Raw genomic sequence first — 15,640 nt, forward strand, 5'->3', positions numbered from 1 at the left:
TGAAAAGAAAGAATGGTTCGGTATGTAGTACTATGTAGGTTACCTGACTATCTACTTAACTAATGCATTGCAGGTCAGAAGAGTAACTGAATAAGCAAATTAGGCCGCCATTAAATTGTTCGTGTCTAAACTGCACTGCAATCTTTAAGTGAGGGTGAAATTAACGGAAACTTTAACTGAATATACCTAATGCATTAGGTAGGTACAGAAGGTACTTACCTACTTAATAAGACAGTAACATAAGGGTAGGTTAAAAACGTTTAATATTTATAGTCCATTTTCAGGCCACGTAACTTGCTACTAAGGGACATTTTTCTTTGACTTTTCTTTTATTCATTAGTATTACCTGATTACCTGTCCTAGCACAATTCCCTCGTAAATCGTTAATAAGGCCTATTATACTTTATTTTCGCTTATCATCATCATCATCAACCATCGTCCATCAACAATATCAAAATGCGCGATGTGAGCGAGTGCGATGCGTTAATTTTGCCACGTCTTGTCGTGCGAGTCTTGCGCCCCGTGCCAGGTATGCAGGTGGCTTGGAAGAGGTGGTAAAATGTATATTCCCTTCTTAGGTTTCCTTTCAACGCCATCTATGCCTGTAGTAGGATATGAAACCCTACAAAAGTTTTTATACTGATAACTCAGTAATAGTTTTGACAAAACATTGAAGATGGCGCTACGTGTTTGAATTTGAATAGATATAAACATTAAAATCCTTTTGTCTGTTTGAAAATCATCAAAGATGAGGTTGATGATTTTCAAACAGACATGGGTACATTATGGTAACACAATATGGGTAAATTATAATTATCATCCACATATATTATAATCGTCCACTGCTAGACTACCAATGAGTGTCCCACAGCTGCATTATCATAAGGTGACTAATTTAATGTTATCTCATGAAAAATCATGAGAACTCAGCGCTTTCACTGGCTGATGTACCTACCTATGTGGCCTTATCAAACGCTGCATCTCGAATAATTAAATATTAACTATTTATTGCAAAGCCCGCTAATCTTTACTTCCAGCTAAGATGATTGTTGTGACTTTTTCAGTTTTAAAGACAACCCTTATTGAAATTCTAACTATTTTATCTATCAACTTGCTGATAAGAAATATAAATCTTTTTACATATTTTATTAGAATGCATACTTTTTGCATACTTTATGTCATAACACTGGCGAAAAGTGGGTGCAGCAATGCACCTCTGCCTACCCCGTAAGGGAGTACAATCGTACAAGGTGTGAGTGTGTGTTTGTTTGTTGTTTGTTATGTCATATGTAATTTTGAAATGTCTTCTTTAAGTAAAATTAGCTAACTTCCCTCCATTCCCGACTTATCTTTTCAGTATATACCTATGTATAATGGTATGTATGTTATGATTATAAAATACCTACCTACTACTGAACTACAGGGGAAATTAGGTGAACAGAAATAAGCACACACAATTTGTATCTATGTATTTAAAATTTATTTTTTGTTTACTTATATACAAATTACAACATTCACTATTTAATAATAATAGTTTGTCCTATATTTACATTATGTAATATAACACTTCAGAAGCGTATGTTTCGTTAAATTACAATCAGGAAACACGTGGAATAGTTGAGTACCAGAATAATAACAACGTCACTTTAGCAACGGGAAACGAAACCGGAATATATCGGTATAGTTTTAAAGAATACCGTTTCGTAACGGTATGATTTTCAAAGATAACCGGTTTACAAAAAATGGAATTTTACACTAGAAAAGTACCTAATATTCGCCGATATTTTTATTAAAATAGGTTGACTACTATATTTACCTATAATATTTTATGATACTTAGTATTTTAGTAATATTACCGCTTTTCGGTTCCCGCCTTTTTAACATACTTGAGAATTTCACGTAACTACATCTATATTCAATAAAGATTCCAAAGAAAAGTAACAAGAACAAGATAAAAATATCGAAAACTTAAAAATAACGAAATAAATAGTTTTAACCGATATTTTCCGTTAGGAGACCAGAGACAAAATATTGTTCCTATTTTAAGTGGGCAAAGAACAATAATACGGGTTACTCTACACCTCTACAATGACGAAAACCGAACGATCGAGAGATGTCGTGCAATCGTCACGTTTAATACAATGCAACAGAGTCGTGGCTCGCGCTGCAGTGCTCGAAACTGAGTTTTTCGTCATATAGAGCGACCCCCAGCATCGTTATTATGTACCTTCCTGAGCCTCTAGTACGGGTTTTGCTATTTACGAAAACGAAAAATGTAATACGTCTCATCTGCATACATTATCTGTCAAAAGTTTCATTATAGTTTCCGCTAAAGGCGCCACTTTGTATGCGAGAAAACGTAAACTTCTACAGTTTTCGACAAACTACCAAATAACCTGTGATAGAACCTCTGTCCATCGATTTTGATTTTATCCGTCAACGATCGTGAACATACGATTGTAAAGTTCAATTGCGCCTGCCGTTGCGTTTACATGCATATTCTTAATTGATAATAGATGCACATAATAATAACACTTTACAATTTTAATTTGTTTTATGAAATCCAAAGTAATGCCTAGTCATTATTGGAGCTCGGTCTGTTGGAAACAGATGGCTTTCATTGTTGGTTAGGTACATAATAACCCTGCCATGGCGTTCTGTCTGATTACATTTTACTCCGCCTAAGTTCTCATTACAATTAAATTTGATATTTCATATTAATAATAAATTGTGATAGCTATCTTATTACCTGTATACTGGTATGTCTCGGAATAATCTATGTATAAGACAACATTGCATATTCCATAACTGTTTCAGAAAAAATCCCGGGATTTATACAAACTTCGGTGAAAATAAGTACATCAAACTTTTCTGACCCTTTGTGCTGAGTGCAATTTACTCATTTGATAATTTACGGAAAAGAAGATGTACCTCTTGCCATTTTATTAACTGAAATGCATCGTCTGCCATTTGTTTCACCGCAGTGACCGATAGAGGCGCTGTATTTTAGAACATCTATAAAAAAAATCATTTCCGTAAAGTATCAAAACTTACATTCCGTTGACTAGGTGCATTTTCGGCAAGTTTACATAAAGATCCACTCATAGATTTATAAGTTTGTGTCAGAAGTGTTGCACTGCTGCCAGTAACTGAATTTATCTTACTCTAAGTACTAGTGTTGTATCGAAAAAGTCCCGGGAATTCAAAATATTCCCAAAGTTACTTAAAACTTTTTTTTCAATTCAATACTGTTACATGATTGTGTAATTATATCAATGGCAAATTCTTAGGTTTATTACACTTAAATAGTATAATAGACAGAGATCAAATTGTCATTAAACTGCTCGCCAGTTAAATCAATATTTTATAGGTTAGCTATAATATTAACGACTTGCTGTTCTGAACTATTCTGAAACAGATTATTTGATTATTCCAAACTTAATTATTTGGCTGTTTTATAGCTATTATGGTTAAAGTATACATTCTCATTTGCTATCAAGCAAAATATAGGTATTTCAAGAAAAATTTGCTTAACATAGAGAGGTCCCTAGGAGACAAATTAAATGCATCGTACCTCTTAACTTTTCTAACTACATAAATCTATAATAATACAGTTCAATTTTCATTGCACTCATTTGGAACTAAGGCGCGTCCACCGTCGCGCTAAAAATGTTATAAATATCACAAACTAAAATAGTATTTTTTATAATTTTTCATTATGCACTCCATCCCTCACTGTACTTCAATACTTTGACACTTAATTAGGATATGGTTGTGTAGAAGAGCATCTACGTTCAACATACATAATTAATTATTAGAGTCGATGAATCTATCAATCACTTACTATATCTCACATGCTAATGTCACATTCATAACGAGTTAGAACTATTGTAGGTTTAGCGAGTACTTATGTAAAAATTAAGAGCATTGCCTATATGTAAGTCTGTCCAACCGTGACGACCTATCACAACCGATAGATAAACGATTAGCGATATATTAAACCCAGACACGGACCACGGCTTTTATAATTTCACTCTGAATACAGTCTTTAAACGACAACCTTCGGTTGAAGGGATGGTGTCGACGATTACTGCCGTGGCAGCATCCCATGAGCTTAGCCAATCAGATGATTAGTTCATCAAATTGCCAAATGCTCCCACCAATCACGAAAGGGCAATCGCCAGTGGCGCCATCATCAAATTTTCCATCTCCCTCTCCCCCATTCCAGCGGATTAATTAGCAAAATTGAAATTTCCTTCTTCACATCTATAAACTATAAATACATCCATTATTGCCTCTAGTATCAACATCTCCCTGTTTTCAATCTTGCTAATTTCTCCGACACATTTTTAGACTTATCAGCCGTGTATCCGTCTCACAAATAGTTCATTAAATAGGCACAATGTATTGCGAATTACAGTTTCATAATATTAAACATTGAAAAAGCAGGGGTTTACCTGAAACCACTGTTCAAACATCGTAAATGCAATATCATACTTTCACATGTCAGAGGTTCATCTTTCCTACTGCAAGTGGCGTTCACATTAGACAGTCTTCATTAAATAGGTAGAGACAACATATACTTAATGGCTACGTGACACATTAAAGTTACAGAGCAGGACATAAATACAAATATTATAGAGATATTTTACCGTAGATGCTCTTTTAAAGTTCGTAAGCTACATTGGCAATTCCATACTGCTTGGCAAGTCAAATGCTGATACTATGGTCGCGCGTTTACTGTTATACCATCTATATGCATACCTAGATGTGAATCCGTACAACAACTATACTTAATAAAAAATATTGGATAGCTGGAAATAAAGAAATAGATCCCAAATAATGATTTTGTACGTATTTAGTTTGCGTTGCTAAAACACCAACATGAATATATGTAGAGTCGCTTCTCTGACCTACATCGCATTTACTGATGAGATCAAAACGAGTCCTTCCAACTTCATCCATTTATCTCCTGGTGAGTAATTAATTTAGATGTGTCAGGAAAGTAATTTAATTAGTGATGCGTTAATTAATCACTTTCGCTCGTACTCTCTCTAGTGATGTACCGCTGATTTCCCAAGATCGTGATAAAGTTTCCGCGCGTGACCATAGACAGCATTTAAATTGGCAAGACGTGAGAATATACATTTGAATAGAGTCAGAGTACAATTCCTGTACAGGGTGGGCGTTGGGCGAGCCGCGGGGGTCTGTCTCTCGTCGGACGGATATGTTCATGCGCGCACTACTAGGGAATTCAGGGAACTTTCCAAACGAACCTTCGCTTTCACGTCTCTAGTTCGTACGCAACTTGAAGAAGAGGTAAGTTTTAGTGCTAAGCGTATCAGATCTGCCCCGGTGACGTATGCAAACTTCTCGATATTACGATAAAATTTTCCGTCAAACAGCATTTGTGACGTTATATCAGTTAGCGACACGTAAGGCCCGGTCTCCTATTTACGCCGTAGGTCGCGTCCAGTCTTCAAACTATCAAACCTCTCCTAGACAAGATTGCACAACGCTGTCACCGGGTCAGATAACACACCGCTATAACCGCCTCTCCATCTACACTCCTCTCCTCACGAAGGCTGGTTCCCGTTCCCGGGTTCCCTCCCGGCTGCTCTCACTCCGCAGACCCCCCGCGGCCCGCTCAGGGCGGCAGCGCGGGCGGCGGCCCGCGCGGAGGCCGCAGTCAGTCGCCCGTCGCCGTCACCGTCGTCCAACTCCAGGGGCCGATGTAGCCTTTTTGGCTGGAAAGAGAGAGAGAGACAGTTGGTTAGATTTGACGTGAAGGTGCAGGTTTGTGTAGAGTTAGAGGGATGGAATGACATTGGTTGGAAGATCGTAGTGACTGACCTATTGGCCAGCGTTCTTGTTAGCGTGTTCATGACAAACTCTTGAGATAGACTAGCATTTGTCATTGTGGTAGGATTAGGATTAGTCAGATTAGATTTAAAAAACTTAGGTTAGCCATAGTTGATGTCAGTCGGTGAGTCTCCAATCGTGCATATGGGGCTTGCATTATTGGTGCAAGTCTTGTTTTAAGGAAGATCGAACTTAAATTGGGGTAGGCACTAGGGGTACTGTATTCTCCGATAAAACCTGCAGGTATTTCTGATAAGAAGAATGTGACAATAACCATGAGTAATACCGGATTGAAACAATGCAGTAAATAGTAAAACAGCAAGAGACGATAAGAGTGACAGGAAACGACCACTTTCCACAATCTTTGTCGCGCATCGGGACGCGGCCTAAACGCTGTATTTTGTACAACAAAATATTTGTGTAATTGCCCATTTCCATACCAAAGCAAAGTTAAGCATCCATTTCTAACGCAAACACACTGAATGAGTAACGATAATTGACTTTGCAAAAAGGAAAAAGCGAATATATGTTTAAGCGGAGAGATAATAAGTTTTCCTAGAAATGCTTAATGTTATGTTGCGTGTGAGAAAAAATGCGTCCATGAATTTATGGATGCAGAAAAAAATGTCGGTCAAGTTTGCGTGTTGTTTTTTAACGCGTGCGCGTGTCCGCGGCTTCACATGCCGATGTTGAAGCATCCAGACTATCGGTAGTCAATTTAAAACATACATGGTGAGCAGCAATTAATCTTTAAGCCACGTATGTAGGCACCCAAAGAGATAAGTTCTTATCGCAAACATTTTCATATTGAGATTTACTGACGAATGATAGATGATTCGAAGATTATATCTCATTATACATAATGTTATATCTTATTATGTTTAGTATTGATGATTCTTTGACCCAAGAACAACCCATAAATTAAATACCATATTTTAGGCTTTCTCTGCCTTTTACGCCAATATTTTTATGGCGCCATCATTCATTTATTTTAAACGTTTCATTATCCTGAGAGCTCTGTTTGATCTTTATTCCAATATTATGCCAACTTAAACAACATTTTCGTTTCACTTCATTTAGAAGGAAAAATCTACAGTATTCGGCAAATAATTTTTATATTTATTAAGCCGGTACACGTGCCAATTAGATGGACTTATCGCTGGTACATAACAAGTGCTCTTTACATAATACCTACTTCAATCAATTTTCTACCAACACAAAATAGCTTAGACATAAAAATATAATAATTATCTGCGGAAAATTCCGCACCAAGAGAAATAATCCTCTTTAGATTGAAGCTTAGACGCTTTGGCGCGGCATTACTGAAGGACGGGAGAAATCCGATACTAATGGTTCAGCCCACAAATACATAGATAGGTACGACATTCGATTCCCGTTACAGCCATTAGCGATGTTCCATTAGCGCTAGCTCGAGCACAATACACGGTTTAATCTTGCAAGATATTGGGCCGCGCTTATAAGAGTTTCGCGGTAAGAAATGTGATATATCGCTATCGATTAATTAGCCAGACTGGTTCTTCTTACACCTATTATAGCCTTACTTATAACAGAAATGTACAAAAAAAGTATCTTTGCTGCTACATAACATAATAAATCGTTGCTGAATTTAAAAACCGGCACATCAGCAGATCATCTCAAAAACAATCGCATTCAACTGGTCTTTTCGTTTCGTTACTTTGATGACATTCTTGCCACAGACACAGGGTGCACAAATACAATTTAAACGCCTCTTTTCAAGAGTTAAAATGGCTACATTCTGTCCGTATGCTACTGTAGATCGGTGTTTAATCATTTTATCCGAGCAATTACGTTACGCGTGTTTCATTATTCTGGAATTAGACTAGACAGAGGACGACATGCCCTAATTGGCACTCGAAGCTCCCACGGGTTCTGAGTATCACTCACAAGACTGCTCAAGTACCAGAATATTACGGGAGATTTAATACTTTGTTGCTAGGTGTATACTTAGGAGCTCGTTATTTTCACAAAAAGCCGATTACAAGTAATCGTTGTAGGCAAAAGAGGAAAAGTCGTAAGTACTTGAATGTTAAGAAATTGATATATTTTTAATTGGCAATCATTTCGCAGTTTATGTTAGAAAAATAACAACGTTATTTTATTGATATTAGGAAAATATAATGTTGATGTTTCTACCACATAAAAATGAATGGATACTCTTGGATACCTACTTTTACCGAGTTGGTATCTAAATCTAAATCATGGCTGCAAGTTTAATTAAAATCGAAACACTAAAGCATATGCCACTGACATAACTAGCACTTAAATTAGTTACAAATCACTGGGTTTTAGTGCCAAAACTATAGCTCTAAAGTAGCATTATGACACTATATCGTGAAATGCCAGTGTCATTAGTATGAAACGACCTTTACACGCCCTCTCTTGGTTATGAAACGAAGAACCTAGCCTACCTATTTATTACCTAATTGATATAACTAGAAGACACGAATATTTGCATGCCGGTAAGTACTCATGATAAACATAAAATACCAGCCTTATGTTCTATTAAGTTTTTGGTCTGATTTGAACAACACAACATAATAAAGTCCATAAATACAATATTTGAATTCAATCCAATAATTTCTGTGGCAGTAGCTAATGGATACCCGCATAATTTATAAAGGGCTCAATCGATATAAAAGGCCTTCTCCGATTTCGAAGCAACGTTATAGTGCACCAGTGGCCATGTCCAAAGACTACTATAGATAATGCCATGTCTATCTATCTTAACACCTAAATAAATTATACGCAGGTAAATACAATTCAAATATAATATATTTATACGGGAATATAGAATATTAGTCGCGTCGCGATAATCTCCATAAATATTGGTCTATATCGCAAACATGTTTTAGCAACCATTTTCGGATTAAAAATGTATTGAATTTGCCACAAATTACTTCATCGTAAATGTTATTTTGACTTCACTTTAGACACTGACGTCACTATACTATATTGCCGACAACCACCAACCATAGCCTCTTGTACGGGTTTTGCTATTTACGAAAACGAAAAAAAAAACGTTTTCTTCTGTCATCTGCGTACATTACTTATCTGTCAAAAGTTTCATGATAGTTTCCGCTAGAGGCGCCTCTTTGTATGCGAGAAAACGTAAACTTCGATAGTTTTTGACAAACTATCGAACCTGTTCTAGACCCTCATAGCACCTCGTTTTATGCTAAAGTGACAGTCCAAATCGATTCTTTAGACGATTTCTGGCACCCCAACCGCACCACACAGACAGAGGGAGGCAATTAGTGGTTATAGTGTGGCGCCCTAATCTATTTATGTTAGTCGGAAAGTCGGAGTAATCCCTTAATCTAGATATTTCTGTGGGTAGCCTACTGTCCTAGTCTTGACACTCTCATTAACAATTCAGCTCTAAAACGTATAAATAAATTAGCCTCGTACTGCGGTTCCTTTGTGTCTCAGTAAATAAAGGTTACTTACATACTTGTGTGCCTTGATAAATAATAAATACTTAAGTACAGCAATATGGTATTTAAAACGAAACTACTCTAGCTAATAACAAATAAATAAATCCAAACACAATAGGTACAATATGGGGAAAACAGTAAGTAGTACCAAGTAAATAATTTCGCGCGCACAATTATTTTAAAAACAACAGATGAAGTTTGTTGAATGTTCCATTCAAAATTATTGATGTGTAGATTTATTCTAAAACATAGTACAATTACGTCCGTCTGTCTTTCACATACCTAAGGGTAAAAGGGTACGCGATTCTGAAGGCCCAATTTATTAATTTAAAAATGACATAACGTAACAATATTCTTTGTTCTAATTTCGATCTTAAAAAATACAGTGTAAATCTCATTATCCATATATTTAAAAAAGTTTTCTCAGTGCAAATAATTAATATCTTTGCCTCTATAATATACCACTACTCTAACAGTAACTTGTGCCAGCCACTACTCAAAGAGCAAAGGTCCCTGCTATCATTGGATTCAGTAAGAATCAATCAGTAACAAGTCGTGGGTCCTCGCATCCGACCGTGGGTCAAGTGGCAATTGACTCAATTGCCTTGAGACCGCAACGTTGCGAATTATAGAAACTGTTATTTTATGGGAATCATGTTTTTAACTAAGTTGTAACTCGCATTTGTTAATTATTTAAGTAGAGGCCCTTAGTGTGGGGAATTTTCTGCTTTATGGGGCGGTGTCTTCACCGGTGCGCGGTGTTATAATTATGTAGCTAGTATGCTAATGTGTATGTAGATGTACGTCTGTATGATAAAAATATACAAGACAGTGTGTTCCAGTAAAATGTCGTATCGTTTATATTTAAGGTACTTTTCCTTCAAATGGTTGGCCGTGGGAAACCTGTATACCTACCGATCCTGTAGTAATATAGGGCACAACTCAATAATCAGAGATTTTGTAATCCAAGCTCTGATATAGTATAGTCTAGATATAGTTGATTTTGCCCCGTTTATATTAAAAACTCCAAATCTCTTGTTTTTTGAGTTGTTTCCTTTAATATAATACTTCGTCGGGGGCGATACATTTCATTGAATGTTCGGTAAAATTAGAAACCCTCAACCACAAGGAATTTATAGATTAAAAAATATGTTGCAAGAATTTTCATTAAAATGCAACCACAAATAAAGTTATGGGATACTATGTTCTGTTTTTAATGTAAAGCATGTAATCAGCGGTATTATTACTTGCATACTTTACAAAATATATGAGTTAATTTTACACATATTTATTTAATTAAGTAATTTACGAGTTGCAGGAAAGGAAATTGAATAAGTTCCTTTCAAGTATTGACGGTCTAAGATTAATTATTATAATACAATTTACTAATAGCTAGCTGGTAAAGTTGCAACGAATAAATGAATATGAATATGAAAGTACTTAAACTGAGTGTCTTTTATCTACGTCCATAAAAATATTGAACGTGCTTTGTTTCTCATAGATTTTAACACTGAATTCGCATGAAATAATAACTTACATGTACCTACAAATGTAGAAAAAGTAAAAAAAAAACTCTTACTGCGAAATAAAATTAAATCCTCTCTGGTGAACGAAAAAAAATGAATTTCCCGAAACTTTTTCGTCGGAGTAAAAAATTGTACCGGATACTTCGAGGGGGTGGGGCCGGATATCCGGTTTAAGAGCCGACAATATTTCGCGCTCTACAAATAAAATCGAGATATTGGGATTCTAAATAAGTACCTTACCTACATCTACGTAGGTATAGCAACTATGTTAAAACATTGCGTCTTTAAGTACATTAGGCACAGCTTTAAATCAGCAGAAACATTTAAAACATAACTACAAAAGAAACTTCGCTCCACAGACAAAAGCAAACTTGCAAGACAAAAAACGCTTAAGCCTTAAAAAAAAACTTTTCAATCACGACAAAAAACAAAACTGCCCCCGCCCCGTCCCCACTCACGCAGGGGGTGGCGCCTCGCCCCTCCCCCCGCCACCCTGTATAACCCTGTCGTGGATCATTCTTGCATCACGCTGTACATTGACTCTTGTGAATTGGGTGAGCGGGGTCACTAGGTGGGCTGAGTTTGAAGACTGGTATACTTGTTATTCCAAGCGGCCGGTGGTGGAGTAGAATAGCTGTAGCCCTATTATGAAGTCCTCCCTGGGAGTAAGAAGAAGCATCTAGTGGGAAGGTGTGAAGAATTGAGGAGGTCTATTTTTGGTTCAAAGGTTGTCTCGCAGAAAACGACGCTAAAAGCGTTAAAAAGTTTTTTTACTGGATCCATGTTTTTTACGAAATAAAGATTAGCTATTCTAATTTTTGGCCATTTGACCATTAGAAATGTGACTGCCATAGATAAGAACGTAACTTTAATTTATAAACTGTCTTTTTTAAAATAAAGCTTTCATAAAATCATTCTGTAAGAACCAAGGTAAGAACCTATATGTATATAATTGGAAGCAAAAAGCAGCAATGGACAAGGGTCACGGGGAAAAGTCGCAATTAGCAAATCCAATTTGTAGACATTAATTTCATTAAAAGGCTGAGCGCGGCATTACACTAATTTCGCGAGGCCACTAGCACCGTGTTTTAATTTAACTGAAGCTTAGCCCGAGTTGACCCGAGGACAGAGTATGATTTTAAAACTCAAAACATAAGTTTTTCATATAATTTGATACTGATTTTAACGAGACTTAACTATGAGCCTACGATGATTTTTTTACTGAAACAATAAGCATTTTTAAAATTAATATTTGTCATTGGCCTAATTTGCACGAATGGATTTTTTGTATGCTCTGATTGGCAAAAAATAGGTTTCGTTCATGAAAAAAGTCATTAAATTAACTCTCCGTTTCCATGTTTTCCTTTTGCGGTACGGAACCCTAAAACATTCAAATTGAACGCCTCCCACGGCTCGCCCCGTCGCTCACAAATCCTCCACGTGCCTGACGATTCTATAATAAAAGTATAAATAGACACTTAAGTGAAAAACTTTCCAACGACCTCGAAAACAAAATAAATAATATACAAAAACAATTCCAAGAAACTGTTCATCAAATAACGAAGGCTCCTGACAAAACCCACGACGAATTATATTGTGACCTTACCCAGTTTTGGGTTAGGGCTAATTTTGTGCGACACCAGCCTTTATATCCTTGGAATAAGGGTAGTTTTGGCGTGGATGTGCGTGTGTAGTTATGGATGGGTGTGTATGAGGGAAAATCGATATGAGGCGTTACATCTTAGATACAGCGCTCGCTCATCTATACACGTATACAATATTTATATAGGGTGGAATTAAATCAGTGATCATGCTCGCAAAACTGTTGACTACTGAAAATAACATCCGTCATCATCAGCCTTCTATCGCCCACTGTGGTAAGTATAGGACTTTTTTTGTAATCATTGCTTCATTCATATGACTTTAATCAAAGATATGCCAAACATATGGACAGTTTTATCAATATATCTGTAACATTTTTATCGCAAAATAAGCATTTTTACACACACACACATTAACAGATCCTATATCTATTAATATCCTGTAACTTTATCATCATAACTATTAACTTCACAAGTTTAGTAACACAAAACAAGAGACATCGGACATCTTAACCTTACAAACTAGATGTGTCTTGTCTAGCCTCCTGAGCCCATAATGACTAAATGTACTTACCACATAAAGTGAATGAAAATTCCTGCGTCTGACATTTCTACTAATAGTTAGGAGGCTAGGGGCCACTTGCAAAAACATTTAAATCTAGATTTAGTGTCAAATCTCGATTTAAGAAACGACAATCCATATAGAATTTGACACTAAATCTAGTATTAATTAGACTTAATATGTTGGTGCAAGTGGCCCTACATCACTGATAAAATACCACCCTATAAAGAGATGTGCCAGACGATGTTGACCCTTACAGCGTATTTCACTCTCCTGAATTTCAGGCTTTCAGTGGTGGATTTTTATATGATACGGTGCTGATAGGTCGTTTCGTTTGGACGCCTATACGGACGTTTTTCGCAGCAACCTGACTGGGGGGTCACTATATAAAAAGAAAAACGAACGAACGGGAGTTCTAGGCTAGTTCGCAATAGGCACGGTTAGTGCAACGACATAGAGTAGTGGATAGCTTCTAAAAGGGAGTTAGAAACTTCTTCTATGGGAGCATGTCTGCCGATAAACTGTTTTAACAGTTTGGCGTAATATTTCTGTATTTTTCGTGTTTATTATTATAAAATAAAGTTTTTTTTATATAAATTCAAAATTTAGTTTTAGTTTTTCTTAAGCTTTGGGGCGCTGCGTTAACCACGAGTCCCCACCGATTGCATGACAGCTCTCGATCGTTCGTTCGGTAGATTTCCGTAGTGACCCCTCTGTTACGTGTGAACGTTATGTTTCTCTTATTTCTATTGCTTTTGCTCATGTGTAATTAAATTAGCCTTAAGGGTGGGTACTGTGGGTAGCTATTATTATTACGGCTGGGCTCTGGTGAAGCTATTCCGGGGTTAGTACATAGTAAAAGGAGAAGACAATAAATAGAAATACAGGGAAACATTAGGCAGATACCTAGGTAGAGATAACAACGACGGAAGTACTTTTGTAGTCACCAAAGAAAGAAACATATTTATTTTTTTATAAAAAAATGTGAGCTGCTCAATAGACATGATAAGTAGATTGGGTTTTAATAGTCTTAGCTCTGTGGCAAAGCGTGTAATGGTGTGAAATAATTCGCAAAATTACTTAGTACTTCATTCTACATAAGTACATAATTATTACGTTTACAAAACATCAAAGGTACGAGAATAAGTAGAACAGTCTAAAGAATTTATTGATAGTACATAGAAAAAACGTTCTATTTGGAATTTGCGTGTCGTCTAAGCTGCGAGAAAAAGTTCTTTTCATAAAAAAGTATATTCCAAGTCCTGTAATAAATAAAATGGATGACCTTTAGAATTAAGTCTTCTGCAGGTTTTATTATTTATACCTGTCACTCCCAAGTAACATTTCATTCGAGCTTAGGTTGTAAAAAATGCCTTTAGGTTTTATTAAAGTCGTGAAAAGGTTAACCTTTGCTATCTGGTCATATTGAGTAATTGAGAATGATTAATAAGTCCTAAAACTAATTGTTTATTAATACAACCTTGGAGCTGCTGGTAAGAGTTTAAATTAACGATATTTTAACCTGAATTTCAAGAGCATTTAGTTCTAGGATCTTATAGTTGTCGTAGACTCCTGATTAAGTTCTTGAAAAGCTAAGCATTATGCTAAAGTGAGAGCTTAAGGTTAAATTTTTTACCTTGATACAACCATAAGTTATGGAATGTTAAAATCACTTATAAGTCATTTTTAAATCCTATCTTTAACCTTTAGGCTGATGAGAGTTGTCTAGGCAAACAAATTAGGACTACGTGGTGAAAACCAAAAGCATTAAGTCACTGGCTATGAGCTAAAGGTATGATTTAAGTCCGTCAAGAATATTTTAAAGCTTTAGAGGCATCCCCAAAATATGTTTAATGCTTTTTAGTCATTCCCTAACGGCCGCCATATTTTTTTACGGAAATAAAAAAAAACTTAGCAAAAAGATACATTTTAATTAAGTAGGGGAAAATTCAGTAGCGTGCGCTATACTATTCCAAATGTATATTTTTTTATATAGATAGTACTTTAATTTCTAATATAACTTTACACAAAACATAATTTTTTATATATATTTTTTTATTAAAATATCTTCAAATTTATTATTTACAAAAAGCCCGTCACGTATACAGAACTATTATCCTAAAGTATCACAATAAAGTGCTAGTCGCACAAGTTTTTCATATTTCCTGACTTCAGCCTAACTACTTACTATATTTTTTATTAATACAACACTTACAAGTTAGCCATTTTGAATATTGGAAAAGGTAATGGCGCCAATTATTATAATTATTATAATATCTTACACAGAAACATTTTAAAACCCGAGAGTCCTGCCCCCGTATTTTGTAACTTTTTGAGAGTTAGCAACCGGTCATAATTGGTATCAACTTAGAGACTTATTAACCGAAAACACCAAAAATATGAAAGAAATATGCAAGAAGCCTACCAATATATCCTTACATTCAACATAAACGTTTGTGAAATCAGATAAGTCAGTAAAAAGTTATTAATTAATAATGCTCTAAGTTGTCAGCCATTTTATACCAACCAACCCGACTCGGAGTTACATAATACGGGGGCTGGAAAGGAATTACAAATATCCATCAAATATCTTTCAAGTTATAGTAGAGTTAC

General features: G+C 35.8%; 1 protein-coding gene across 1 annotated transcript in view; it reads right to left on the reverse strand.

The window, feature by feature from the left end:
- Window positions 1-1,461: 1,461 nt before the first annotated feature.
- Window positions 1,462-15,640, reverse strand: part of LOC119693002 (histone-lysine N-methyltransferase 2B) — a 56,967-nt gene continuing 42,788 nt past the window's right edge. The window contains exon 4 of the mRNA XM_048622578.1: window positions 1,462-5,747. Coding sequence (XP_048478535.1) covers window positions 5,577-5,747 — 171 coding nt within the window. The 3' untranslated portion in view covers window positions 1,462-5,576. The remainder of the gene's footprint in view (window positions 5,748-15,640) is intronic.

Source organism: Plutella xylostella, chromosome 8, assembly GCF_932276165.1.
Source record: "Plutella xylostella chromosome 8, ilPluXylo3.1, whole genome shotgun sequence".
NCBI classification, from domain to species: Eukaryota; Metazoa; Arthropoda; class Insecta; order Lepidoptera; family Plutellidae; genus Plutella; species Plutella xylostella.